The sequence below is a fragment of the Caretta caretta genome, chromosome 8, assembly GCF_965140235.1.
Source record: "Caretta caretta isolate rCarCar2 chromosome 8, rCarCar1.hap1, whole genome shotgun sequence".
Classification (NCBI taxonomy): domain Eukaryota; kingdom Metazoa; phylum Chordata; order Testudines; family Cheloniidae; genus Caretta; species Caretta caretta.
In genome coordinates, this window is record NC_134213.1 from 52,230,772 (window position 1) to 52,247,875 (window position 17,104).

Genomic DNA, 17,104 nt, shown 5'->3' on the forward strand with positions numbered 1-17,104 from the left:
GATGAAGTGAACTGTAGCTCATGAAAGCTTATGCTCAAATAAATTGGTTAATCTCTAAGGTGCCACAAGTACTCCTTTTCTTAAGGCTTTTAAGTTAATTTATTTAATAAGTATTACGTGCAGTTTGGGTCAGTTAAGATTTTTATAGCAATGTTAACTTTTGCATTTCCTAACTTATAAAGTTGCTGCAAAGATGATATTTGGTTTGATGTAGTTTTTAATGTATTTAATTTTTTCACTTCATATATGAAAAATACTTGCTTTAACTGCCTTTTTATGTGTTTTAAAAGTAGGTGAATTTTCTTTTTCAGGTAAGCTTCTGGGTCGTTAGAGAGATTCTTCATGCACAAACTTTAAAAATAAGAGCTGAAGTTTTGAGCCACTATATTAAAACTGCTAAGGTAAGAATTTATTTGTTTTGGGACTTGCTATGTTGTAACTTTTATATGCGAGTTCACCCTTTCAAAAATGCATGTGGATAAATATTTGTTTAACACTCCATTTGGCTGCAGTGGTCTCTGTTAACATGTGGTACTGTTTGGCCTCATCAGTGTGACAAAATCAGAAGAAAGGGTGACAGACCAAAGCTCCAGAACTGGAGTTATATGCCTAAAGAAAAATTAACTTGGTTTAAGAAAATGCTCTCAGATGCTGTATTTCAAATAGTGTTTACTAATTTTATTTTTCTATCAGTATAATTTATTACCCATTTTGTTGGATAATCTGTATTAAGCTCCTGTCGCTATTTGCAGGCTCTGAATATATTTCTTTGCTCTGGCTGCTGTTCTTTAAAATACATTGTTTATTTTTGCTGCTGGGAAGGAAAGGGCCTGAGACCTCTTTTCTTCTAGTAATAATGTTATGGCTAATATCAGTCTGTCTGGTAAGAAATACTTTCTTTTGGGTGTAATATAATTTCAAAAATAATTTTTTGAGTAAAGGTGTAGTAGATCAAGCAGCCACTAGCCATGTTTCCCTTTTCTCATATTAATGTTGCTTGTTCCAGTACATTAACTAATCATCCATGTACAACTCCCGTTGTTATTTGTGTGAATACTCTTCCACTGTGCAAGAGTCTGGGGAGGCTTCTAGGAGAGTGCAACCTCTGCATGGGGTTGAGTTCCCTGCGAGGCTCTAGACAGCTCCCTACAAAGTACTATGAAGTGTTTTGAGGGCAAGATAGAAGATCTGCTATTACTCTTCCCTGTCCCCCTGCTGCATGGTTTTCTATAGCACCTATCGCTATAATATCTGGATGATGGAAGCTATCCCAATCATTAAGTTCCCTCATTTTTCCCCATGGATCTTAGACCCCATCTGAAAAAAATCAGAGGGGACAGGGTTTTAGAATTCTACTTGTTTAGAATTCGAACCCTGGGTATGTCTCTTAACAGTGTTACTCGGGTTGAAGTGATGTAGGTTATGTCAGTTAAAACTCGTCAGAGTTGTGTGCAAGTAGGTTTGGGCATGCCTTTTCTACTCAGGTCCTTATATAGTCTTCATCACTATTTAATGCCTTAAATTTTGCTCTGAAAAATAAAATTAGGAGAAAGAAAAGGAATAAAACCTCTAGGATCTATTTTAACTGAAATTTTATTAAAAAATAGTAACATTATAAAGATTATTTTGTTCTGTTCCCGACTGCACTGTTCAACAGAAGTATATGGCTAGAATCGCTCCCCTGTTTACATCTGGAGAAACTGGCATAGAACTAGGCAAAGGTCCCCAAAGGTCAACCAGGACTTGGGGAGGTTATGGCAGGAGATCAGTATAGTACAGAAGTTTGGAATGGCTGATTGAGAAAAGGACCTGGTCAGTGGATGTTAGTTGTGCACAGATTCAGCACCAACTTGAAGCTGATTTGGCTGCAGCACTCCTATATATTTCCCATCGGGTAATTAAAGCTTCTCTTTTCTGACCGAAATCCCTAAGGGAGGGCAATGGTGGAAACTCCACCTGACCTTCCTGTAAATGAATTTGCTTGGGTGGGTGGTAAAAGGGACCTCATTAGCTAGGAGGGATTCAATTTATACCCTGTTCTGTCTTCAGAGAATCTTGCCCATGTTGTGGAAGTAAGGCTTTTCTGTTAGCACTTTAAATACCATAATTGAACTGCCACTTATTTTCAGTTCATTGTTGTACTACAGCCACTGACATGAAGCCTGAAATACTGTATGCAATATTCTGCCAAGATCTCCCTCTCTGAAATGTCTGCTGCATCTTCTATTATCAGGCATGTAATGTGCCTTTGTCAGCTTTGTGGAAAATATTTACTTTATCTGCCTGCCAATAGTTCATAACTCCAGCATTTTTTATTAACACGCAATTCCCTGTTGTTGGTTGTGAAGTGACTCAAATTATATTCTAATCCCTGGAAAACTCTGCAGATTTCTCCACTCAAATCAGGAAGAACCTTGTGTTGTTGATACTTCCTCATTGCAAGGAAATATAACTAAGTTCTAACCATCACACTTATTCACCTCATATAATATAGTTTGATTACTGATATGTTAAAGGAAACATCAAAACACAGATTCTGCTAATATGTTTTCTATCTTGTACTTTCATAACACAGGAATTCTAATTAGTGTCTGACTTCATCCCTGGAACTAGAATGTGCTTTCTGAACTTGTGAACACAAGATGCTTCTGTATTACCTAACTTTTCTTCTGTTTAGTCCCAAATTCATTTCTGTTCTTTGTACATTTGGTATTATCTTTAATTGTAAATTGTTTTCATCACAAATTTAATGAAACTGAGGTTATGGAGAATATAGGATAACACTAATCCCACATTATCTAAACTGTTCTATTTTTCAAAAGTTGTCCATTTTGCACTTGCAGAGTTTGAGACACATGGAAGCTTCTTTCAGAGATGTTGAGAAAATTTACGTACATAGTCAATAATAGTTTGTTTCTGTCTGCACAGATTACCCTTCCCTTTTAAAATGCAAGCTTGAAGCCCTTAACTGGCTGTTCAAGGCAGTTCATGAGCTTGAGGAGTCAAATGTTTTCAAGTGAGGCTATATCAGATACATACACCAGAAACAAGACTTTTAAGGTTTAGTTTTGCATCGTATCAGTTTAAACTGAGGTCCTCTGAAAATCCTCCTTACTTCAGGCATGCAGAAAAGCCAACACTAGAGAGAGAAAAATGCTCCACCTGTAGCTGCTGAGTCTGTGGCCCTATCGGCATCAAATCAGCAATTTTGGTGGGATGCCTGGGAGCCTTATTTCCTGTAGAAAAGAACCTCCACCCTGGTTCCTGTTTGAGGATTGTTTCTCTTAATGTTCTGTGACATGAAGTGGAAACTACATTAGACCAGTGAGTACTAATTTATAATCCAGAAACGATTTTCCATCATGGTTATTCATTATTTACATTACCGTAGCAGTACTCATGCACCAGGACCCTATTGTGCTAGGGACTACACAAACAGAATGAAAAGACAGTCCCTGCCCCTAAAGTGTTTATAATCTACGTCTAAGACAGTAACAACAGGTGGATGCATATGGATGGAGGAGTGGAAGGAAACAGTGAGACCGTATTGGTCAGCATGAAGGGCAGTGGCCTCAGCATGCCAGTGATATAACCATTGTCAAGCTTTTTTGTTGGCATCATAACAAAGGAGAGTTGTTTTTAAGAGGATTCGAAGGAGGAAAACAAGGTAGCTTTGCAGATGATTTATGGAGAGCTCCTCCCAAGCATGAGGGGTAGCATGGGAGAAAGCACAGTGATGCTAATTTGAAAATCTAACAAGTGGGTGACGGACACTGACATAGTTGCCTGGTCAGAGGGAGGAGCTGATGCTTCAACAGTGAATGGGAGATGGTATGTAGGGTGGAGAGGGCCTTAGAAGTGAGAACTAGCAGTTCATATTTAATGCAATAGAGAAGGCGGAGCTTGTGGAGGGGTGCAAAGAGAAAGTTACCATGATCAAAGCAGTGGGCTAGGAGAATGATCTTTGCAGCAAGATTCTGAGTGGATATGAGGGAGGCAAAATTACATTTATCAAGGCCAGAGAAAAAGATATTGTAGTAATCAAGATGAGAACCAGGACAAGAGATTTTGCTGTGTGGATTGACTAGGATAGATTTAGGGCATGTCTACACTGTGAAATTAGGTCGATTTAATAGAAATTGATCTTTAGTAAGTGATTTTATACAGTCGATCATGCGTGTCCCCACTAAGCGCATTAGGTCGGTGGAGTGCATCCTCAATACCGTGGCTAGCATTGACTCATGGAGTGGTGCATTGTGGGTAGCAGTGTGGAAGGTTTGAGGCAAATCACCTGGTGGCCAACTTTGAACACCAGACACCAGGACAATTAGAAGAGCACACCGAGGCACGCAGCGCATCAGAGAGGCTTTGAAAAACAGTTTCATGACTGACCAGGCTACAGTGTGACAGTTGTGTTTGTTTGTCCTTCATGCAAAGCCGCTCCCTTTGGTGAATGTACTTCCCTGTAAGCCACTCCCCTTCGACCACAGCTGGCACAGGAAATAAAGTCCCTATTGTTCTGAATCCATTTATTCTTTATTTATTAAAAAAAACTTGAGATCACTGACAATGCCAACTAGTAAAAGGTAGCTCAGGTGGGGTGCGGGAGGAGGGAAGGACAAGACCACATTGCTTATTGTAGCCACACTACAAATCAAAGCTGTTTGAATGCCAGCCTTCTGTTGCTTGGGCCATCCGCTGGAATTGAGTGGCTGGGTGCCTGGAGCAGCAGTGCTTCCCATTCCTCCCCCTCCTCCCCAACATTCTTGGGCATCTGGGTGAGGAGGATATGGAACTTGGCGAGGAGGGCAGGCAGTTACACAATGGATGCAGCGGGGGTCTGTACTCTAGTTGCCTTTCCTGCAGCTCCACCAGGCATCTCATCATGTCCGTTTGCTTCCCCCATTAGCTTCAGGATCTCCTCCTGCGTGTTCCAATCACGCTCACTGTATGCTTTCCTGGCCTCTGCCACCACGCATTCAGCTGTGCCCTATCAGTGCGGGAGGACTGCATGAGCTCTGAAAACATGTCATCATGAACGCGGTTTTTTTCGCCTTCTAATCTGCGATAACCTCAGGGACTGGGATCATAGAAACATTTGCAGCTGCGGGGGGGGGGGGGGGGGAAGGGAGAGTAGAATTTAAGAAGATACATTTCTGAGAACAAAAGGGAGACTCTCTCACAGTGAATCAAGCAATTCACATCAAATAGCACATGGGAAGGGGAAAAATTTCATAGGCAGGAGTTGTAGACCAAGCTGGATGAGCAAGCATCTGAGAGAGGTGATTAAGAAAAAGCAGAAGGCCTACAAGGAGTGGAAGATGGGAGGGATTAGCAAGGAAAGCTACTTTATTGAGGTCAGAATATGTAGGGTTAAAGTGAGAAAGGCCAAAAGCCATGTAGAGTTGGACCTTGCAAAGGGAATTAAAACCAATAGTAAAAGGTTCTATAGCCTTATAAATAAGAAGAAAACAAAGAAAGAATTGGGACCGCTAAACACTGAGGGTGGAGTGGAGGTTAAGGGTAATCTAGGCATGGCCCAATATCTAAACAAATACTTTGCCTTAGTCTTTAATGAGGCTGATAAGGATCTAAGGGATAATGGTAGGACAACAAATGGGAATGAGGATATGAAGGTAGATATTACCACATTCGAGGTAGAAGCCAAACCTGAACAGCTTAATGGGACTAAATAGGGGGCCCAGGTAATCTTCATCCAAGAATATTAAAGGAACTGGCACATGAAATTGCAAGCTCATTAGCAAAAAATTTTTAATGAATCTGTAAATCCAGGGGTTGTACTGTATGACTGGAGAATTGCTAAGGTCGTTCCTATTTTTAAGAAAGGGAAAAAAAGTGATCCAGGTAACTACAAGCCTGTCAGTTTGACATCTGTAGTATGCAAGGTCTTGGAAAAAAATTTAAAGGAGAAAGTAGTTGAGATCAATAGTAATTGGGACAAAATACAACATGGTTTTACAAAAGGTAGATCGTGTCAAAGCAACCTGATCTCCTCCTTTGAGAAGGTAAGATTTGTTAGAAAAAGGAAATGCAGTGGATCTAATTTACCTCTATTTCAGTAAGGCATTTGATATGGTTCCACATGGGGAATTACTAGCTAAATTGGAAAAGATAAGGATCAATATGAAAATTGAAAGGTGGATAAAGAACTGGTTAAAGGGAGACTACAGTGGGTCACACTGAAAGGTGAACTGTCAGGCTGGAACGAGGTTACTAGTGAAGTTCCTCAGGGATCGATTTTGGGACCAATCTTATTTAATCTTTTTATTACTGACCTTGACACAAAAAGCGGTAATGTGCTAATAAAGTTCGCAGATGACACAAAGCTGGGAGGTATTGCCAATACAGAGAGGGATTGGATATCATACAGGAAGATCTGGATGACCTTGTAAACTGGAGTAATAGTAATAGGATGAAATTTAATAGTGAAAAGTGCAAGGTCATGCATTTAGGGATTAATAACAAAAATTCTTGTTATAAACTGGGGACACATCACTTGGAAGTAACAGAGGAAGAGAAGGACCTCGGAATGTTGGTTGATCACAAGATGACTATGAGCTGCCAATGTGAAATGGCTGTGAAAAAAGCTAATGCCATCTTGAGATGCATCAGGCGAGGTATTTCCAGTAGAGATAAGGAGGTGTTAGTACCATTATACAAGGCACTGGTGAGACCTCATCTGGAATATTGTGTGCAGTTCTGGTCTCCCACGTTTAAGAAAGGTGAATTCAAACTGGAACAGGTACAGAGAAAAGCTACTAGAGTGATCCGAGGAATGGAAAACCTGTCTTATGAAAGGAGTCTCAAAGAGCTTGGCTTGTTTAGCCTAACCAAAAGAAGGCTGAGAGGAGATATAAATATATCAGAGGGATAAATACCACGGAGGGAGAAGAACTATTTAAGCTCAGTACCAATGTGTACACGAGAACATATAAACTGGCCATCAGGAAGTTTAGACTTGAAATTAGACAAAGGTTTCTAACCATCAGAGGAGTGAAGTTCTGGAACAGCCTTCCAAGGGAAGTAGTGGGGGCAAAAGACATATCTGGCTTCAAGACTAAGCTTGATAAGTTTATGGAAGGGATAGCCTAATTTTGGCAATTAATTGATCTTCAACTATTAGCGGTAGATATGCCCCGTGGCCTGTGATGGGATGCTAGATGGGGTGGGATCTGAGTTACTACAGAGAATTCTTTCCTGGGTGTCTGGCTGGTGAGTCTTGCCCACATGCTCAGGGTCTAGCTGATCGCCATATTTGGGGTCGGGAAGAAATTTTCCTCCAGGGCAGATTGGCAGAGGCCCTGGGGTTTTTTCACCTTCCTCTGCAGCGTGGGGCACAGGTCACTAGTTGGAGGATTCTCTGCACCTCAAAGTCTTTAAACCATGATTTGAGGACTTCAATAGCTCAGACAAGGTTAGGCGTTTGTTACAGGAGTGGGTGGGTGAGATTCTGTAGCCTGCATTGTGCAGGAGGTCAGACTTAGACAATCACAGTGGTCTCTTCTGACCTAATATCTATGATTCTATGTGTTTTAGGTACAAGGTAGTATTTTTGCCTTTTATATTGAGCTGCCAGTATGGTGACGCATCACACGCGGCTGGGCAGCATAATTCAGTTTCCAGGCAGCCATGATAAGCCAAAGGGTACGCGGGGTTGGCTTCTTCTGCATTCAGCACATGGGAATGGTTTCAAACTGCAGCACCCCCCTTTCCCATAGCAACCAAGGCCTGTTGGGTTTGCCGTTTAAAAAGAGGGGCTGCAGTTTTGGGGTGGATGTGCAGCACACACGCCTTCCCCCCCCCCCCCCCCCCCCCACGTGGCTATTCTCCGGGATGATCCCTTTTAGCCAAGTGCTATTCTCTGGGATGATCCCTTTTAGCCAAGTGCAAACAGCCCCGCATGACCGGGGTCTAATGTGCTGGGGATCACCAAATAGGGGATTACTGTTGCCTTACAAAAATTCCCCTATTTCAACCAAGTGACCACGAATGATATCACTCTCCTGAGGCTGACACAGAAAGATAAAGACCAAATGTTGCATGAATGCGACCGAATCCCAGGACATTTGCTGCCATGCTTTGTGCTGCAGTGATTCCAGACTACTTGCTACTGGCTTGGCGTGGTAAAGTGTCCTACCATGGAGGACGAAATAAGGCAGCCCTTCCCAGAAACCTTCTGCAAAGGCTTTCAGAGTACCTCCAGGAGAGCTTCATGGAGATGTCCCTGGAGGATTCCCGCTCCATCCCCAGACACGTTAACAGATTTTTCCAGTAGCTGTACTGGCCGCGAATGCATCCCAATTGTTCAAGGCAAATCAAACATTAAACACAATTGCTTTTAACCTCTGCAGTGTAGTTACAAATGTGCCCTCACCAGAGGTGCCTGCAGGGTCCTGGAACAATACACCCTGGGAGGGTGTTGGGTCCAGGGTGAGGAAAAGGTCCTAGCTGCCGGGGAGAACAGATTTTTCCGGTTGCCTGCTGCACATACTCCTCCTCCTCCTCCTCTTCCTCATTCATAAAATCTTCCTCCATGTTGCATGAAGCTGCCACCTTGCAGGTGTCCATGGACAGTGGTGGGGTAGTGGTGGGGCCCCCTCCCTAGAATGGTATACAGTTGATCATAGAAGCGGCTTGTTTGGGGCTCTGACCCGGAGCGACCATTTGCCTCCTTTGCCTTTTGGTAGGCTTGCCTGAGCTCCTTAATTTTCATGCGGCGCTGCTGTGTGTCCCTGGTGTAGCCTCTGTCCACCATGCCCTGTGTGATTTTGGCATATTTATATCCGCATTTCTTCTGCTGGATCAGAGTTCTGCCTGTACAGATTCTTCTCCCTGTACAGCAATCAGATCCAGTGTCTCCCGTTTGCTCCATGCTGGAGCTCGTTTGCAATTCTGGGACTGCATGGTCACCTGTTCTGCTGAGCAGCCCATGCTGACCAAACAGGAAATGAAATTCAGAAGTTCCCAGTGCATTTTCCTGTGTACCTGGCTAGTGCATCGGAGTTGAAAGTGCTGTCCAGAACGGTCACATTGGAGCACTCTGGGATAGCTCCCGGAGGCCAATACCATCGAATTGCACAGCGTTGCATCTACAGTACCCCAAATTTGACCCAGGAAGGTCGATTTTAGCGGTACTCCCCTCATCGGGGAGGAGTATACATTTTTGGGGAAGTCCTATGGCCTATAGCATACAGGAGGTCAGACTAGATGGTCACAATAGTCTCTTCTGGCCTTGGAATCTATGAACCTATCCTCTCCTGCTAGGAAGTGCAATTTAGATGAAGATACTGGCAAATTGACTATTTAGATGAAACTCAGACCACTTTTAGGGGAATGTTAGGGTGCGGACACATTGCCAGTTTGTCCTTATGAACCATCACATAATGTGGTTTCAGAGTATCAGCCGTGTTAGTCTGTATTCGCAAAAAGAAAAGGAGTACTAGTGGCACCTTAGAGACTAACCAATCTATTTGAGCATAAGCTTTCGTGAGTAGTGAGTACAGCAGTAGATCACGAAAGCTTATGCTCAAATAAATTGGTTAGTCTCTAAGGTGCACTAGTACTCCTTTTCTTTTTGCCATCTTAGCTCACTATCTTTTGTTCCTTAACTGTTTGCCATCAGAAACACTGTCTCCAGGAAAAATGGTTTGGAGAATATTCTGGAAGACTTTAGCGTGGTGGTCAGTTAGGTTGTGAGCACCATGTTCTGTGTCTCAAAGATGGAGGCTCAACAACAAGCTGAAAGAGGTTTCTGAATTTCTTCAGTGTGTCATATGCAATGACTAAGAGTGATTTTTACAAAGGCACAGAAGACAAGTAAGCACCAGCTGCCATTTGTGCTTTTGAAAATCTTTGCTAAATGTCCCTGTACTGGGGAATAGTGAGTTGAAAAAACTGAGGAGAACTTCAGCTGTAGTCAGTCACCCTGGAGTTCTTGAGACTTAATCAGTTTGGCTGGCTCAGGAGCTACACCGTTCTTCCATTTCAGAAAGTAACTTTATCTTGTACAAGCCTTGGAGATCTCTAGCAGGATCTGATGAACCTCTTCCGAGTAGGCTATGCGTGAAATTTGAAAAGTGTCATAATGTCAAGTGCTAGACTCAAGGCCTGTTGACCTGACTCTCTTGGAATCAAAAGGTCCTGAAGAACTGAGGCTAGAATTTTCAAAGGAGCCTAAGGGGGTTAAGCTACTATTTCAATTTTGATGGGGACTGGGCACCTAACTCCTTTAGGCTCCTTTGAAAATCCCAGCCTGAAAGTATTATCAAAGTTAATTCCAGAAGATCCAAATACCAAAACTCCCAGTCCCAAGTTGGAGCTATCCAATATTTACATAAGTTTTATCCTGTTATATCGTCATTATATCTTTTGGGATCAATAATTTCAGAGGAAAATTTAAACAAAAGTTTGACTCCAGTCCACATAAACCAGGACTCCTGGCACTTCAGAGCAGAATAACATTTATTCATTGTAATACAGAAGTTTTATTTGGCGATTATTGTAATATAGAAGTTTTATTTGGGGATTTTGCCACCAAAGGAATATTGACAGCACAGCAGCATCCTTTCATAGCAGCATTTTTTAATGTGTGTTTGATTCTGATCATCTGATAGGATGATTGGGGGTTTTTTTGGTTTTTGTTTTCAGAATGTTCTTGTTTAATCTGTTCTATCTTGTATTTAGCTGTGACATTTAGTACCTTTCCCAGACCTGAAGAATAACTTTGTGTATCTCAAAAGCTTGTCTTTCACCAACAGAAGTTGGTCCAATAAAAGATATTACTTCACCAACCTTTTGTCTCTGTCGTGGTACCAACAAGGCTACAACAAAACTGCAAATAATTTCCAAAATGTCTGTTTTGCAGTCTAGTTTTTTAGATCACACCTCTTATGGATAAACGGTTATGTTTCTTACGTAGTTTTGTTTTTCCAGAATCCATACTACTTTTGGCTATGATCTCATTAGCTAAGAAGAATCGGGCTTGATTAATATTTGGGTGGGAGACCTCTAAGGTAAGCTTAGAGTCCTGCAAGAAGCAGTATTTCAGCAGGTGACACTCTACCCCATTAGTTAGCACTTTAACCAATGCTTCAGCATGCTGCTGAATATTGGGACAAAGTACTGTTGGAGGTATTTATCTTTCTAATGAGACATAAAATTACAGTTTTAAAGAATTAACACTTGTGGCTAAACGCCTGTGGAAGTTTTTGCAAGAGTAGTGGTGTTTGTGCTGGCCACATTTATTAAGGGTAAGGATGTTAATCATAGCCAAATATTAGTATTCACTGTTACTTCCTGCTTACCTTACATTCCTTCTAATTTCAGTTAGATATTGTATTATTCTCTTCTTCTAAAGCTGTTTGCATAGTGCTTGTATGGACTATCAGTTATTGAGTTTTACCCAAGAGAAAGCTGCATCTCAGTGGTGGAAGAAGGATTCTCATTATATATAAACATAATCTTATAAAGTACTTTAGAATCTGTCTGGATGACCCACTTCAGAAACTACTTACTGTCTTATGGTGTTTAAACTCTCTAGTTTGCAACAGACAAATATTTTTGTTGCATATATATTTTTATTTTTGGTTTTAAAATGATTTGTGCTTAATGGCAATAAAAACGTAATTAGCATTACATGTGCAATTTTGGATGGGAGTGGTTTTCTTTATGGGATAGTGCTAGGAATACATAACATGGGGAAAATCAGGAATCTTTATAATAGAACAAACAAGTGAATTTCAACTAATCACATACTACGTAACTCATACTTTCATTTACATAAATGCGAATATAATTTTAATTGCATTACTGAACGTTCAGATAATATTGAAAAGTGTGTGTGTGTGGTTTTTGCTTTAAGTGCTCTTTAATGACTTTAAGGTACAAATCATGTGTTGGGTCAGTGTGGAAGAGCACCACCACAGCAGGAGCTACAGTTGTCCCTAAAGTAGTCATGATGCCTTACAGAGCTCTAGGGTGAGCAAATGATAGAGCATCTGTTTCCCTTTGCACCAGGCCAGCTTGCTGGCTTCCATGCAAGGTGGGCAGCACAGGGTCTTGCCCCCTCCTCTTAGCAGAGGCAAGTACTCTTATGATACCAAATTATAAGCATGGGGCTGTCTGTATGGAGCATAAGGTATGGAGAGTCCCTCTGTTCTTTCTTCCCTCCTCATTGCATTGTGCACCCTTATGGGGTTAGGTACCAGTGTTGGCCTAAGAATTTTTTTAAAATCAAGCATTGTGGGGTGATAAAAATTAAGGGTTTGTCCACCCTGGGATCTCAGAAAAATTAGTCTAAGTTAACTAAAGGTGTCAATTTAAAGTGGATTAGCTAAACAGGAATAAACCCCCATATGAGTGTTCTTATTTAGAATTAAAGTGGCCTTAATTTGGGTTAGCTTAATTCACTGAATTGAGATAAACTGAATTAAGGCCACTTTAATTCTGATTGACTGTCCCCATGGGGGTTTAATGCAGTTTAACTAGTCCACTGTAAATTCACACCTTTAGTTAGTTAAGATTAATTTTTCTGAGTGTCCCCGTGTAGACAAGCCCTAAGTATTGAGAGTGAAATTGTTCTTTTGACATTGAGACCAAAAGATGTGAAATATTTCTAAAGGTTTGTCTTCGTGGGGGAAAAGGTATTGCTCAATAGCTATTCCTCACTATTTTCCCATGTGGACACACTTATTCCACACTAAGAATGCCTTTGTGCAGTTTAACTTCATCAATTTTGGAAGTGGATTAAACTAAACTGCACAAAGGTATTTTATGCACAATAGGTATGTCCACATTGGGAGTTAGTGTGAAATAGCTATTGCACTTTAAAATCAAACTTCAGCTTATTCTGCACTTCTCCATGTAATGCTTGGAGAACAAAAGATGTGAAGTATTCCTAATAGTGTTTCAACTCTACAGGGTTTGAATTCACTAATTTTGCAATGTAGGGAAGACAGTTAATTTGTCAGTATGTTTATCATTTATTGGAATATATAGGATGGTGTAAGAATGTATAGGGTGATGTAAGACATTCATATATCCTGAATGTAATAGAAGTAGAGAACTAAAAATAAAACAAAACCAAATCTAATAAGGACTATAAAGACCAAAAAAACCTATTCTCTAGTCATAGTGAGATTTACTGTATATGCTTGATAAATATTTGTACAAATCACTGTGGTATGGCTTTTGCTTTTTTAATTAAAAATGAAAGGATGGGGATTAAAAAAAACCTTAACTATTCTGTTAATGTGTAGTGAGTGAGGTTCACATATGGTTATCTGTGCAGAATCACAAAGAATAAAGTTTCCATGAAACTCAGTCCCCTAAAGATAATAGCTACAATCACTCAAGGATTCACCAGTTATTCACTGTAAAGATTTAATTAGGATACCATTTTTACAGTGTTATATAATATGGTTTGTTTTTAATGTATGAGCTTAACTTGCCTTCTGTGTAATCTTAAAATGTTTTATCAGTATTTTTAACAACTGTATATCCATCACTTTACTGCAGTTGGAGTACTTTTTCAGTTGTATGTGTTTTCATCTACAGAAACTTTATGAGCTGAATAACCTGCATGCCCTTATGGCAGTGGTGTCTGGATTGCAAAGTGCCCCCATCTTCAGGCTGACTAAAACTTGGGCGGTAAGTAATTTGTAATTTTGTTTATTTCTTCTTGAAAAATAGATTTATTATAACCTGTTGTAGCTTGCTTCAAGGATCCAATTATTATTAAAGATACTCTTGAATGCAATTATACCGTGTACAGTGTGTTTCTAGTAATGTAAGTCTCCATTCTCCACTTGAGTCTTTTTCAATTTTGACATTGAAATATTTTCCTTTGAAAAATTGTTTCCTGCAGATTCCTTTAAATACAGTTTCAGAGTAACAGCCATGTTAGTCTGTATTCGCAAAAAGAAAAGGAGTACTTGTGGCACCTTAGACTAACCAATTTATTTGAGCATAAGCTTTCGTGAGCTACAGCTCACTTCATCGGATGCATTCAGTGGAAAGTGTAGAAGATCTTTTATACACACAAAGCATGAAAAAATACCTCCCCCCACCCCACTCTCCTGCTGGAAATAGCTTATCTAAAGTGACCACTCTCCTTACAATGTGTATGATAATCAAGGTGGGCCATTTCCAGCACAAATCCAGGGTTTAACAAGAACGTCGGGGGGGCGGGGGGTGTTAGGAAAAAACAAGGGGAAATAGGTTACCTTGCATAATGACTCCCAGTCTCTATTCAAGCCTAAATTAATTGTATACAATTTTCAAATTAATTCCAATTCAACAGTTCTCGCTGGAGTCTGGATTTGAAGTTTTTTTGTTGAAGAATTGCAACTTCCATGTCTGTAATCGCATGACCAGAGAGATTGAAGTGTTCTCTGACTGGTTTATGAATGTTATAATTCTTGACATCTGATTTGTGTTCATTTATTCTTTTACGTAGAGACTGTCCAGTTTGACCAATGTACATGGCAGAGGGGCATTGCTGGCACATGATGGCATATATCACATTGGTGGAATTGCAATTCATTTGCAAATTGGATAAAATTAACTTAGGCTTGAATAGAGACTGGGAGTGGCTAAGTCATTCCACAGAGACCTCCCTACCAACACTACAAAAAGAAGGATTCTAGGTGGACTCCTCCTGAAGGTCGAAACAGCAGACTGAACTTCTACATAGAGTGCTTCCGCCGATGTGCACGGACTGAAATTGTGGAAAAGGAGCATCACTTGCCCCATAACCTCAGCTGTGTGGAACACAATGCCATCCACAGCCTCAGAAACCATTCTGACATCATAATCAAAAAGGCTGACAAAGGAGGTGCTGTTTTCATCATGAATAGGTTGGAATATGAACAAGAGGCTGCTCGGCAGCTCTCCAACACCACTTTCTACAAGCCATTACCCTGTGATTCCACTGAGAGTTACCAAAAGAGACTACAGCATTTGCTCAAGAAACTCCCTGAAAAAGCACAAGATCAAATCCGCACAGACACACCCCTGGAACCCTGACCTGGGATATTCTATCTACTACCCAAGATCCATAAACCTGGAAATCCTGGACGCCCCATCATCTCAGGCATTGGCACCCTGACAGCAGGATTGTCTGGCTATGTAGACTCCCTCCTCAGGCCCTACACTACCAGCACTCCCAGCTACCTTCGAGACACCACTGACTTCCTGAGGAAACTACAATCCATCGGTGATCTTCCTGAAAACACCATCCTGGCCACTATGGATGTAGAAGCCCTCTACACCAACATTCCACACAAAGATGGACTACAAGCTGTCAGGAACACTATCCCCGATAATGTCACGGCTAACCTAGTGGCTGAACTTTGTGACTTTGTCCTTACCCATAACTATTTTACATTTGGGGACAATGTATACCTTCAGATCAGCGGCACTGCTATGGGTACCCGCATGGCCCCACAGTATGCCAACATTTTTATGGCTGACTTAGAACAACGCTTTCTCAGTTCTCGTCCCCTAATGCCCCTACTCTACTTGTGCTATATTGATGACATCTTCATCATCTGGACCATGGAAAAGAAGCCCTTGAGGAATTCCACCATGATTTCAACAGTTTCCATCCCGCCATCAACCTCAGCCTGGTCCAGTCCACACAAGAGATCCACTTCCTGGACACTATAGTGCTAATAAACGATGATCACATAAACACCACCCTATACCGGAAACCTACTGACTGCTGTTCCTACCTACATGCCTCCAGCTTTCACACTGACCACACCACACGATCCATCGTCTACAGCCAAGCTCTGCGATACAACCGCATTTGCTCCAACCCCTCAGACAGAGACAAACACCTACAAGAGCTCTATCAAGCATTCTTACAACTACAGTACCCACCTGCGGAAGCGAAGAAACAGATTGATAGAGCCAGAAGAGTTCCCAGAAGTCTCCTACTACAGGACAGGCCTAACAAAGAAAATAACAGAATGCCACTAGCCGTCACCTTCAGCCCCCAACTAAAACCCCTCCAACACATTATTAAGGATCTACAACCTATCCCGAAAGATGACCCAACACTCTCACAAATCTTGGGAGACAGGCCAGTCCTTGCCTACAGACAGCCCCCCAACCTGAAGCGAATACCCCCCCAGCAACCACATACCACACAACAGAACCACTAACCCAGGAACCTATCCTTGCAACAAAGCCCGTTGCCAGCTGTGCCCACATATCTATTCAGGGGACACCATCACAGGGCCTAATCACATCAGCCACGCTATCAGAGGCTCGTTCACCTGCACATCCACCAATGTGATATATGCCATCATGTGCCAGCAATGCCCCTCTGCCACGTACATTGGTCAAACTGGACAGTCTCTACGTAAAAGGATAAATGGACACAAATCAGATGTCAAGAATTATAACATTCATAAACCAGTCGGAGAACACTTCAATCTCTCTGGTCACGCGATTACAGACATGAAAGTTGCCATATTACAACAAAAAAACTTCAAATCCAGACTCCAGCGAGAACTGTTGAATTGGAATTAATTTGCAAATTGTATACAATTAACTTAGGCTTGAATAGAGACTGGGAGTGGCTAAGTCATTATGCAAGGTAACCTATTTCCCCTTGTTTTCCTAACGCCGCCTCCTTCCCCCCCTTCCTCAGACGTTCTTGTTAAACCCTGGATTTGTGCTGGAAATAGCCCACCTTGATTATCATACAGATTGTAAGGAGAGTGGTCACTTTAGATAAGCTATTGCCAGCAGGAGAGTGGGGTGGGGGAGGTATTTTTTCATGCTTTGTGTGTATAAAAGATATTCTAAACTTTCCAAGGTATGCATCCGATGAAGTGAGCTGTAGCTCACGAAAGCTTATGCTCAAATAAATTGGTTAGTCTCTAAGGTGCCACAAGTACTCCTTTTCTTTTTAAATACAGTGGTTCCTAATTTGGCCAAATGCTATTTTGTATTAGTTGTTGGAATATTATGAAGGCCAAAGAGAATTGTATTTTAATCACACAAGGAATCATATTGGACTTTTTTTTAGCTATAGAGAATAAATGTCCAAAAATTACTTGCTCAGATTCCATAA

General features: G+C 41.2%; 1 protein-coding gene across 9 annotated transcripts in view; it reads left to right on the top strand.

Annotated features, from left to right (window-relative positions):
• RALGPS2 (Ral GEF with PH domain and SH3 binding motif 2) overlaps positions 1–17,104 on the top strand; it is a 277,132-nt gene that overhangs the window by 122,826 nt on the left and 137,202 nt on the right. For all 9 annotated transcript variants that reach the window (XR_007358002.2, XR_012669645.1, XM_048860736.2 and 6 more), the window contains 2 exons: positions 312–401; positions 13,576–13,668. Coding sequence is in view for 7 of the 9 variants with exons in the window: in XM_048860736.2 (XP_048716693.1) it covers positions 312–401; positions 13,576–13,668 (183 nt within the window). In the remaining 2 variants the exon portion in view is untranslated. The remainder of the gene's footprint in view (positions 1–311; positions 402–13,575; positions 13,669–17,104) is intronic.